The sequence below is a fragment of the Leptodactylus fuscus genome, chromosome 2 (genome assembly GCF_031893055.1).
Source record: "Leptodactylus fuscus isolate aLepFus1 chromosome 2, aLepFus1.hap2, whole genome shotgun sequence".
NCBI lineage: Eukaryota > Metazoa > Chordata > Amphibia > Anura > Leptodactylidae > Leptodactylus > Leptodactylus fuscus.
In genome coordinates this window covers 237,777,118-237,790,362 of record NC_134266.1, presented here as the reverse complement: position 1 = coordinate 237,790,362, position 13,245 = coordinate 237,777,118, and the positions used below count along the sequence as shown (strand labels likewise).

The 13,245-nt window shown below is 38.4% G+C and overlaps 1 protein-coding gene across 1 annotated transcript; it reads right to left on the bottom strand.

The window, feature by feature from the left end:
* LOC142194124 (chymotrypsin-like elastase family member 1) lies at nucleotides 1-6,021 on the bottom strand. Its single transcript, XM_075263142.1, has 8 exons — nucleotides 5,982-6,021; nucleotides 4,798-4,895; nucleotides 4,070-4,170; nucleotides 2,282-2,407; nucleotides 1,717-1,853; nucleotides 901-1,046; nucleotides 528-708; nucleotides 1-80 (listed from the first exon to the last, which is right to left on the bottom strand). Exons 1-8 carry the CDS (start codon nucleotides 6,019-6,021, stop codon nucleotides 1-3), a joined length of 909 nt encoding a protein of 302 aa, XP_075119243.1.
* Nucleotides 6,022-13,245: the final 7,224 nt, after the last annotated feature.

Genomic DNA, 13,245 nt, shown 5'->3' with positions numbered 1-13,245 from the left:
TTACACAACACAGGTGGATTGTATGTTGTAGCTTTTGTCAGGTTCCCTCCATGGAGATAGGACGGATCCATTTAGATGTTCTGCAAAAGAAAATATAAAGATTGTAAGCCATTCATTTGTATTTATTAGATGTCTGGGGAAGGGATGGGATTATTTTATAGTCCGTATGTTCTAAATGTAACATCAGATCAATAAACACTTTAGGAGAAATAATTCTATAGTTTAAGGGTATGTTCACACACTCTGGCAGCCACATGTTGAAGAAACCCAGTCTGTATACTGCCACCATGATTGGGCACGTATTACAGGTGTCGACCTATATTGCCACATGTGGGCTGGTTTCCACTGCATGTGGCTTTTACAACATTGGAAAACAGGCTGCAAGTCTAAATTTATACATCTATATCAAGCAATGTATAGTTATGCTGGTTGCCCAAATGAACTGTGGTATCTGATATTATGGAAATTACTAAGAAATTATCTTAAGGGACGTAAGTCATGTTGATATCATAGTTTGGAAATCATACCTAGAACACTCATATCATATAAAACACTTACGCTGTTGATCCAGGAGGTGTAAGAGGAGACCTTGGTAAACACGGATGGTTTCTGGAAGTAGTTGCATCCAAGAGAAGATCCAAAGCTGACAATACCATGGACTTGATAGACACCATTGACAGAACAGTTGAGGGGTCCTCCAGAATCACCCTAAGATACACAATAGATTGAATATAACAATGTCTGTTTGATAATACTAATGTCTTCTCCACAGAACAATGTATAATTAAATAGAGTGGCATATAGGGCCATCAGACAACATATAGCCCAGGGAATTCATGTATTGTATCTCTTGTTTACAATGTTGGTAGTAAATATTTGTGAATGATGGGTAATGCTTACATTGCAGGAAGACTTGACTCCATCTCCACCAGCGCAGATCATGGTGGTCTTGACAGTGCTGCCCCACCAGGAGCTCAGAGAGCAGGTTGAATGGGCGACAACGGGCAGAGTGGCTTGTTGGAGAATAGTGGCAAGAGATCCACCGGCTGTAAAAGAAAGAATTATCTTTCATTATAATCATTGCAATAAAATTTGACTCTCTCTGTTCTGACTAACAGATGAGGGTGATAAACAGGAGACCCTGGGATTCCCTCCAAAGATATTTAAAATGTATTTCCTAAGTCAGACCACAGACCAGACCTCTTTAAGGCTGGAGCCCCACGGCACGGAAACACTATTGCTGCTGGACATCCCGTGGGGCCTTAGCTTTAAGTGGTTGTCCAGTGTCAGAAAATACATTTTACTGTTTGTATAAAGGAAAGTTATACAATGTATACAATTTTAATCTTTCCTTACATGTATATGCATTTTAAGATTTAGATTTATGGATGAAATATTATAATAAAGTGATTTATTGTAAATTGCGAATTATATAATTTCTTTCTGACAGATTTTATAGGATTAAATATTGAAAATGTGACTCAGGCAATGGCCTTGCATAGCTGAGATACAGCGGAAACAAAAATGCTGTGTTTTACAGTACCAGCAAAATAAATGAAGTAATCTTGTGGGACCTCAGACTCAAGGAGACATGTAATTGGCGTATACAACAAGGACAATGGCCTCTCATCTTGTATTTAGTAAGACACAGCAAAATTTAATTTCACAAAACACATGCAAGCCTCTATGGGAAAATACTGTATGCAAACAACTTACTGCTGAGTCTTCCCCATCCTGTAACAACACAGTTGTACTTGTCGGCCAGGGTAGCTCCACTTGCTGGAAGAGTAGCCAGTTTTACGGCACTGTTCAAGGTAGCGCTGGAGGCCAGCCACAGGATAGCAATATCATATCTGTATGGGGAGGTCATACACATGTAATCCTGCATGTATTTTTAGTCTCAGACATCCTGACCATATTTACAGTCCTAAAGATAAAATGTCTTCTCATGCGCTGGTGGATTATTGCACATATGGCTGGTGGTAACTGCTATATAAGAATAGATAATAATAACTATATTACTTAGTGCAATAGTACTAGTAATAATAAGATTATTAATAATAAGAAGAACCTGCTATAGGTAGAATTTAAAATATAACTCCCATTTTATTTTTTTTTCTATTGTGTTGGAGATGGGGGAACATTTTCTAGTATGCTTTATTAACCTATCACACTTCCATTTAATAGAAAACAGGCTGCAAAGTTCCCATTACCAATGCTCTAACTAAACATTGCCAGGGACAGATGGCCATAGAGATCCAAATCCTACAAGATGTCTTACCCAGCAGCAACATTGTTGGTGTTCCAGCTGGCATGTTTTCTGATGGAGGAGACGGAAATGTACTGTTCAGTGCCATCATTAGCACTCAGACTATGTTCTCCAAGGGCCACACGGAAGGAAACAGTTCTGTGAGAGAAGACAAGATGGAACGTTTTATATAGTGGCTGTACTAAATGTTCTGTCATTTTTCAAAGCAAAACGAAGCCATAGGACACAACATCAAAGGTCATTTAGGCACTAACATATTGTATGCAGCAGATTCACGGATTATCAGTCTGTCACTCATTTTCCAGCAGGTGCTACACAGCGATACACCGGGTTACAGATTACCGGCTTCACAGGGTTACAGCAGATCATTCTTCCTTTTTTAGCTTTGGTACATTTTGTTATTAACAATCTACTTCTCCAGCCACAAGAATGAATGTTGCATTATTATTATTCTAGGCCTTTATAGCTGAAATGAGCATAACCGGTCTGTATAGCAGAGGATTCTGGGATTTCGGAAATAGCCAAGTTGGATGTACAACACTGATTCTGTGACTTCAATAGAAGTAAATGGGAATTACAAAAATAGTACAGCCTATAACTCATACCTTGTTGTGTTACATGTTCCAGAACTTGCATTCACTGCCATAGAAGTTATGGAAACTGCATAACACCGTCACCTCGGCTGTTTCCGCCACCTTGCCCGTTTCTGACTCTTGTGTATAGATGGGTATTCTCATGTCAGCCATATTGGGCTGGGATGGGAATATCCTTATAAGAGCTTAATTTTAATTGTGTTCAGTTTTCTAGAATCATATATGACTATTTGCATGGTTGCAACTTATTGTACTTGTTGGTGAGTAAGCCTACATATAGTGACTGTGTTGCAGTTTTGCTACAATTTTATGAGAACTGGAGTAAAAAGTCACAGCAAAGTCATGTTATATGACTTTCTCTCTAGAGAATTACATTTTTATTTTGTTGTCTGAGTTTTTTTGGTGAGGATTTTGGTGCTGAAAATCCAGGAAAAAAATCCTCCCATTGACTTCAATGGGTTCTTTTTTCCGAGCAGAAAAACAAACCCATTGAAGTCAATGGGATACTTTTTTTTTCCACATGGATTTTTAGCGCCAAAATCCTCGCCAAAAAACTCTGTGAATGGACCCTTATTGCCACAATACCTGGCCCTGCAGCATTTTCTACTGAGACGACCAAACTTTGGCTTCATGCACATTACTGATCTGCAATCCGCAAAGACATATCCGCATGTCATCCACAGTCAGGGATCCACAAAAAGAATTGGATAATCCCCTACACTTAGCTGAGCTGCAAATTCAGGCAAGAGATAGGACATGCTTTATAATCTGCAGTCCTTGTATATGGCATGGACACATGGCCACAAGAACTATGGACATGTGTATGGGCCTATACAAGTGAATGGGTTGGTACTTTTATCTGCAATTGTGGATTAAGACTATTATCATGTGCATGAGACCTTAAGATATATTCAGATTGTTGAGGTGCAAAAAGATTGTAAAAAATGAACATCTTGTACCCCGGGGGCAGCTTTTTTCACAGATCCCCAATACATTTGAGTGTATGGAGTGATCAATGAAAATGAAAAAAGATAGGACCTGACCTATATTTTGACTGGCCATGACACTGGATTCACTGATATCTTGTAAGGTTTTGTAGTATAAATATTGTATTTCCAATAATTTTGGTGACATTACCGACATTACTTCAATATATAAGGTATTAGAATATAATATAATGAGAACATAATACAGAAGTAAAAACTACCTGTCCACACAATGAGCAGCGGTCAGGACACGGTTAGCACGGATGAGGGAAGCTCCACAGGTGTGATACCAGCTGCTGCCTGACAGATACTGAAGAGATACCTGGAGGACGCCAATGACAAAAATAATAGAAATGACTTTATCACATAATGACTAAATTAGCTTTTCCAGTGTTTTGTGAACATTTGGTGCTTTTAGTTTCACCTCAGTCACTGTGATAAATCTGGTGGAGTTTCACACGTCATGTCTACGTTTACACTCTTAGTAGATCTGGGCCAGTGTATTATACCTAGTACAGGGCATAGAGCCGGAGCAAACAGCACTACAGAGGAAATGCCTGTGTCTTGCCCTGCACCAGGTATAACATAAGGGACACATTTACTAATAGCGTCTACATTTTAGGCTAGACAATCTTAAGCTGTGCCACATTTATCTGAGTCTGATACTACTTGATAAACCTGCATATTACTATATTAGTAACTTTACACCGCTTATTAGTTGGCTTTCTTGCTCACTAGGAAGTCAATGCATGAAGAATTTCTTTCCATTGCTGAATGAGAATAATAAGGTAGGAGCAATTGTAGTACAAGGATTATCAACGGACACCATTGTACCTCTATATATTACAATATTAGTATCCCAAACAGTGAGTCTATCTATAGTAGCAGGACTAAGTCTAGTCCCTTATACAGAGAATACGTCTTTCACTGCGTAGAGGTAACCACCGACCTGCCAGGGCCAGGCTCCCTTTGCTGCGTTAGTTCCTCCTACCACACGTCCATTTTCATTATCTTCAAGATAGCGGATGTCATCATTATGACATTGTCCTATGGGTAGAATAACACTGATATTAAAAAATGCTGAAATTTGGAAAACAAATGGTCAGTGTAACATGTCTGAGAGGAGTTTGAATGAACAGTAAGGCAGCGTTCACACTACTGCTGCTGTCCGCCCCGGGGTGTCCGCTGTAAACCCCAGGGAAACCAGAGAGCAGACGGTTTGCGAGTGGTCGGCTTTAAAACTCATTCATTTGAATGGGTTTTAAAAGGTGACCGCCCGTGAGCGTTTTCACCCTCTCCGCCTGGAAACCGTTTTTATTCAGTGGACACAAAGTCCTACATGCAGAACTTTGTGTCCGCTGAAAAAAAACCCCGTTTCCTGGTGGAGAAGGATGAAATCGTGCACAGGCGGTCACCTTTTAAAACCCATTCAAATGAATGAGTTTTAAAGCCGACTGCTCGCAAGCCGTCTGCTGTCCAGTTTCCTCGAGGTTTACAGCTGACACCCCGGGGCGGACAGCAACAGCAGTGTGAACGCCGTCTAAGTACAGATATAGCATGCTTAACCTGACTTTATGCAGTGGGATATCACAGAAGGCAACAAAAGGCAATTAAATATCATTAAAAAAGGTTCCTGCAATGAATCTTCATTGCCATTTGTTGTCTTCAGTGACAAGATATCTCGCTCCAGCAATTTATCCTGCTGCAGAATGCCGGGTTAACTCTGCTACGTAAGACATTAAATTTTAAGGCCCATATAGGGATCACAATGTACTTTTTTTTTTCCTATCTGAAACAAGCATTTTTTCCCATAGACTATAATGGGATTCGATATTCGATCGAGTAGTCGAATATTGAGGCTCTACTCGAAACTAATATCGAATCTCAATTATTTCACTACTCGTTCATCTCTAGTTTCAATCACTGGCCAAAATCTTGGAAATCATATTATATTGTTAAATTATCAGCATGGTATCTATGAAGTGCTGAAAACCTAATACAGAACCAGGTAAATACATATAAGTATCGGAAAAGTTGCTAAAACTACATTGTATCATCAGTATTACTTTCTCTTACAAGTTAGCAATAAATTTCTTGTGAGAACAAGTATCATCAAAAAATGGGAGAACTTACCGCAAATTACAAGAGCAGCAAGTACGAGAAACCTGAACATTGTGTAAAGAATCCTTGAGAAATCCACTGTGCAGATCTGTCGCTGTTGTCTCCTTATATACCATTCGAGCAGGTCTAACTTACAGTGGGAGTATTTCCAGGTGTTGTGGGTATAGGCGGGTTAAATACAAGTTCAATTTTGCTCAAGGTCAAGTAACTTAAATGAATAAGTTTAGTTTTAGAAATAGAAATTTTTTCCAGAGGTTTACCTTAGCCATTTTCCGATTGACTAATATGTATAGTCAGTCACTCTTATCTTAGTTCCTTCCGGTGAGCAACATTTATTCATTCAAGGGGGTCATTTTAGGTTCCCCATCTAAACCACCAATAGAGAAACTACACTAACTCCAAATTATCAGACATGTTTAATTCAGACCACAGATAAGACCAACATTTTTCTAGGCTGCACTATCCTATATTAATTTAGACCCTAACCCAGACCCCTAAATTACCAGACCTTAAATCCTAAATTTAATTCACACCCCATCACAGACCTTAGAAATTAATCAGGCCACTCAATCCAATAATTAACTCCAAACCAAATTTATTTAGTCTCCCAATAGACCCTGTGGGAAATGTAGCTCTGTAGACCCAAACAGTCAAGACAGGGACACAAAATGTGCAGCAAACTGGTTTATTTAAAAGAAACAGGAAAAAAAATAAACCTTGACTTCAGGCACAAAATGAGCAAAAAAAAATACAGCCTTAACTTCAGGCAAAAACTAAATAAAAAACCTGCTCGTCTGAGCAACTAACTAAGCAGAACTAATAACCTAACTATACGTGTCACTTACTTCCAGCCACACGAACAAAACAGGAGCAATGTTTTCTCACCGGACTCAGAGTTACAGGACAGAACCTCACACCTCCTTTCACCTCATGGAACTGCACTGGAATTCACGATCTGCAGCCTTTTCTGGCCAAGTATTGAGCTCAGGATCTACACCTGTGCTGAGGCCTACTCCAGATCCTCCCTGGACCACACATATGTCAGAAACCTGGGGCTGATATATCTGGACTCCAACACTCTACCTGTCACCTTCTCACAACCCCTAAATAATTCTGCTCCATTCCTATAGCTCAGAGCAAGACCGATTTACTAATATTTATTAATATGCTTCTAAAAAGAATAGTGATGGTGCGCTCTGCCAGGTATAATTTGGCATTGTTTAGTACCTTGCAGTCTTCTATAACAGTGCACACAATGTTACGGCATATAACTCACTGTACACTGGATTTTCAAGTTGGGTATGTCAGTCTTCATAAATTGCCCAGTGAACGGCAACAAGTTTTGAAATACGTGCCATCATGGACTCGTGCTGGCCCTGCTTGTGTTTGGGAATTATGGAATCCAGTCAGTTGCACCGATAGCTCAGTTCTTATTGGCAATGACATGTTGGGATCAAGAAGTTGTCTCCGCTCCTACCGTGACTCCGATACTTTTCTCAAGCTACGTTGGTTGCTGTGTTCCTCATACACATAAACTAACACAGTAGGGAAGATTTATCATTAGTGTAGAGCGAGTAATATTCGATCAAATACCTCGCCGGCATAGGAATGCATGTAATCCGCTAAACACTAAGGGGTTAAACGCTTCGAATATTCGATGGATTAACCCCTTGGTGTTCGGACAATAACACGCATTCCTATATCGGCGAGGTATTCTATCGAATACTACTCGCTGAACACTATTTGTCATACCTTGTACAACAGGTTTTTTGCGTATAGGGCACCAAAAAGTTGCACATTTTTGCATTTTTTTTTTAGTTTTTCTCGGCCTTCAAAAATTTACCTGGAAGGGGGCATCATGAGGAACATGGCATGTGGAGGCCCCATTGGATTTATAACAATTTATGACAGTTTAGTGGCATAAATGAGCCCTGAAATCTACAATCTGGTTCACATTGCAGTGCAGGCACATGGTCTGGTAAAGCATATATTCTAGTCTTCGTAAACTTGCTCTATGTGCCAATCATACAGCTTTGCACTTCTTGTCCAGGTCATATATCATATATCACTCCAGTTATGTGTTACTGCTTCTATAGGCTCCAAATTGCTGGCCATTGGGCAAAGAGCAGACACTGTACTGACGGAGACTAAACAGGAACAGGTAAGTTACAAGTACAGGTGAAGTTTGTCAGGACATATAGTAGAGGAATTTACTCATCATAGAAGGGGGATATTTACCAGCTTGGGTAGTACTAGAAGTTGGGCATCCTTTATATGTATATGCATATATGTATTGCTCAGTGAATCTTACTACATGTCATACCTTCTTGGAATAACGTGTGATGTAATATAAGGAAGAATATACTCACACACTTTTCACATAACCAGATATCAGCTGTGTGTTGTGTGTGAACCTTTTCTTGGAAACCTTGAAATGATTAAATGACTAAAAATAACTAATACTGATGCAGATTGTGTAACCATTGCTAATAGATAACACTAATTCGCCATTGATATTGTGTGTATTAGGGTCCATTCACACGGAGTTTCCTTGTGCAGATTATGACGCGGAATTCGTGTCATAATCTGCAAGGAAAAAAAGTGAGGAGGGCGCGGAGAAGACGACGAAAGGTAGGAGGCAAATAGCCTTTCTTAAGGCTATTCCTGCGTGGTACTCAGAAAAAAATGACTTTCAATGATAGGATCCCTTTAATGAAAGAAAACCCCAAAATGGTCATAAAAATAACTTGAATCTAACAAAAGTAATAATAAAAATTCTATTAAAATGAACAAATGAAAGTCAGACATTGCTTTTCGATTCAACAGATTTTTTTTTTGTTTTAAATAAAACTCATGAAACGGGCCTGGACAGAAATGATGGTTCCCTGAAAATAATGTGACCAAAGGGACGTGTTACATCAAGGTGTGTCCACTAATGAGCATCACAGGTGTCTACAATCTTGTATACAGTCAGTGGCCTGTATATAGGGCTACAGATACTCACTGTGATGTTTGGTGACATGGTGTGGACCACACTCAACATGGACCAGAGGAAGCGAAGGAAAGAGTTGTCTCAGGAGCTTAGAAAGAAAATTATAGACAAACATGTTAAAGATAAAGGTTATAAGAACATCTCCAAGCAACTTGATGTTCACATATTATACAGAAATTTAGGATCCATGAGACTGTAGCCAACCTCCCTGGAAGTTGCCGCAGGAGGAAAATTGATGACAAATCAAAGAGACGGATAATATGAATGGTAACAAAAGAGCCCAGAAAAACTTCTAAAGAGATTAAAGGTGAACTTCAAGCATATCTTGAAAAGATCACTGTCCCTACTGTGAAGCATGGAGGAGGCTCTGTTATGTTCTGGGGCTGCTTCGCTGCATCTGGCACAGAGTGTCTTGAGTCTGTGCACTGACCTGACGTCTGGAAAAGGCATGGTATCATAGGAACCAATTTTTCTCTTTTACCAAAAAACCGTAACAACTTAATGGAATAAATCAATACTACTTAAATAAGCTATAAATAAATAAACACACAACACAACCAAATTCTTTAGTGGATAATAATTGGCCACGGTGTTTATTAAGGTTACAATAATTTAACCATGAATAAATAAATAAATAAATAAATAATTAGATTAAAAAAATAATTAAATAAATAAAAACCAATATAAATAATTTTAATAAATAACAAAATAAATAATCATATTAATCAATAAAATCAATCAATCAATAAAATTCAAGTCCAACCAGCATAAGCTGATCGACTAACCACCTTCAATAAACACCATGACGATGAGTTCACTAACATCTTAACCAATAGGGTGGGCGGGTGGGGGCTTGCTTGAAGATCACGTCGCGAATGCCCGAACAGCTGATTGCCAGCTTTTTATATTCAAACTTCGCGCCAAAAACACCTGATCTCTCCAATCAGCTGACAGAATCCCAGAACAGCTGATTCAAAGCCACGCCTACTTCGAATGTTCTAGAAGACCCTGCCAGCTGAGAGGGATGACCTGAACTTGACCCTGACTCCCTGAGGTAAGTAAAAAATGGCGGGAAAAATTACCTGACAAAAATTAAAAAGGGGAAATAATGAATGATAGAAACTTTTAACCGTATTAAAATTAAACTGCAATAATTTGTTTTTATGGTTCCATGATACCATGTGTCCCCCGAGCAATTAGTGCTCTGGGGGGCCCTGTCATGGTATCATAGGAACCAATTTTTCTCTTTTACCAAAAAACCGTAACAACTTAATGGAATAAATCAATACTACTTAAATAAGCTATAAATAAATAAACACACAACACAACCAAATTCTTTAGTGGATAATAATTGGCCACGGTGTTTATTAAGGTTACAATAATTTAACCATGAATAAATAAATAAATAAATAAATAATTAGATTAAAAAAATAATTAAATAAATAAAAACCAATATAAATAATTTTAATAAATAACGAAATAAATAATCATATTAATCAATAAAATCAATCAATCAATAAAATTCAAGTCCAACCAGCATAAGCTGATCGACTAACCCACAAGCCATGGATCACAGATTCATGGCACCCCCAAAACACCGCAGCCAACGCTCAACTATATTTTGCAAACCCAAATTAAATATATCATTACCTATATCAGTCAGGTGAACACCATCGCACCTGTACATACCTACCACGAAGCCCTCTAAATCAACATGCCTGTAGGCAAAACCATTTATGCTAGGTAAAAACCGTGACATTGCCCTATTTATCCTTTTCCTAATCTTATCAAAATATTTCCCCTCTTTCCCTGACCAAATTAGACGAGGGACAATTTCTGAGAAAGCAAATACCGTTTGAGGTAAAAGGCATCTCAACAAAGCCAGATCTCTCCTCATCTCCCAAAGCAATGTCACGGTCTTTATTTTAGCCAAATCATTACCTCCACAGTGTATTATTAAAAAATCAGGTGCAGGAAAAACAGCTAATAACATTTTAACTTCCATAACTATTTTGTTCCATTTTAAACCTCTAATTCCATGCCATAAAATGGAAAGTTTGTTGTCAAACGATAAATTTGTAGAATAACTCCTCCTTGCAGCTCGTTCCTTTGCCCAAAAGATAAATGAATGCCCTATTATCCAGACGGTCAGGACCTTACCTAATTAAAATAAAATAAAATTAATTATTCAATATATAACTCTGGGCGTACATACAAATTACATCTATTTGAACTCCACCTCCCAATTCTCCTAATAATGGTTTCATCTAAACCCAGACGAGCAGCCTCGGTTGCAGCACCGATTCTGAACGAATGTGATGTAAACCTAAAATCAGCCAGACCTATGGCTGACAAGGACTTCTTCAAAATAGCTGAAAATTGATATTTAGTTAAAGGATTTAAGTTTCTATGCATTAATAAATCACTCCTACCTTGAGGTCTGATCTCCAACCATGCCCGCATAGCACCTACCGGGCAAACACTCTGATCTCTCAGGCAAGACAGTTTCAAAACTTGCCCCCTACCTGTTTGATCCGTCTTTGATTTTCTTATTAATACTTGAATTGAATTTTGGTGAACTTGAATATCAGAGACCAATAATGGAGAAATACAATTAGCATTGGAAGCTACTAATTCTCCTACACGCAGAGCTGCAAAGAAAGCTAAAATGAAAGCAGTTTTAAACAAGCAAACTTCAAAACTATCTGTACAAACGGAGGGTAAAACCGTGCAAATGTCATTTAGTATTTTGAATGTTATAGGCCTCCTATCGTCCTGTTTTGCAAATTTTCTCTTATACCCTTTAACTGATTGTTTTATAGCAAAAGATTGTAACAAAGGAGGCTCATCATTTAACTTCAAGAAAAATGAGACTCCAGCAATAGCCTTCAAAACCGTAGACACTGCTCTGCCTTTTAAAAACAAACTGTTCACAAAGATCAATTTATAACTTGAATCAACTTGCCAACAGCTTATGTTATTATCCCTGCAAAAGACAACCCATTCTTTCCATGCAGCGGAATATTCCGCCCACGTGCGAGGGCTTACCGAATTCTTTATGCTGTCGGTTATTGGTCCCAAATTAGGTCCCATAAATGGGAAGGGCAAGGTATTCCATGCACCGCTGCATCTGGTACCAGCTTTCTGAAACTCTCCCACTGATAACGAGAAAGCGCGTCCGCAATTAAATTCCTATGACCTTCCAAATATTCTGCCTTGATCCAAATATTCAATTTAAGGCAGCAAAGTACCAAATGTTTCAACAACTTAGATGTAAATAAGCACTTAGATGATAAAGTGTTTACTGCGAACATAACTCCCTTGTTATCAGTATGTAACAATATTCTTTTATTCTGAAACTCCTTTCCCCATATCACGATTGCTACTACAACAGGAAATATTTCTAGCGCTACAATGCTTTTTGTCACTTTATTACTAATCCAGGAAGCCGGCCAACTTCCGCTGACCACTGTTTGTCAAAGAATGCTCCATAACCGATGCTACCTGATGCATCTGTAAAAAGATTTAATGCATCAGCCGATTGAAAATCCTCCTGAATCACACTCCTTCCATTAAATTGATCTAAAAACTCGAGCCATAAACCCAAATCATCTTTAAGAGCTCTTGTCAAGCGTATATGGCTCCTGGGTGAACGCAAACCTTTAGTTGCATGGTACAGGCTTTTACTAAATACCCTACCCATAGGCATTATACGAGTAGCAAAGTTTAATGATCCTAGTAAAGACTGCATATCTTTTAATGTAGTCTTGTTCCTGGCTAACATCTCAATTAAAGACACCTTTAGCTTCAAGAGTTTATCCTCTGGCAACCTAAATTCCATTCTATCAGAATTAATCACTATCCCTAAAAACTCAAGCTCTTGACAAGGATAAACAGTTTTGTCCAAAGCCAAAGGTACACCAAAACAATCACAAATAGACATAAAATTAGATAGTAAATCAAAACAAAGCTGAGAATTTGCATCACCAATAAACAAAAAATCGTCTAAATAGTGGAGTATTCCTCCGTCACTAATAACCTGGCTCAACACCCAATGAAGAAAGCTGGAAAACAATTCAAAATAAAAACAAGATAAAGAAAACCCCATTGGTAACATCTTATCATAGAAATAAAAACCATCAAAAAACATTCCTAACGAGTTGTAACCTAATGGATTAACTGGTAGCAATCTGAACGCAGACTTAATGTCTGCCTTAGCTAATAGGGCACCTCTACCCGCTTTCCTGAGTAAAGGAACCACATCATCAAAAGCAGCATAACGTA

What these genes read in the sequence shown, in the direction of transcription:
- LOC142194124 (XM_075263142.1), bottom strand. Translation starts at nt 6,021, where the DNA reads ATGTTCAGGTTTCTCGTACTTGCTGCTCTTGTAATTTGCG. An exon ending in AGGGAGCCTGGCCCTGGCAG is followed by an intron (nt 4,171 to 4,797) that starts GTCGGTGGTTAC and finishes GGCGTCCTCCAG; the next exon opens with GTATCTCTTCAGTATCTGTC. An exon ending in ACCAACAATGTTGCTGCTGG is followed by an intron (nt 1,854 to 2,281) that starts GTAAGACATCTT and finishes CTCCCCATACAG; the next exon opens with ATATGATATTGCTATCCTGT.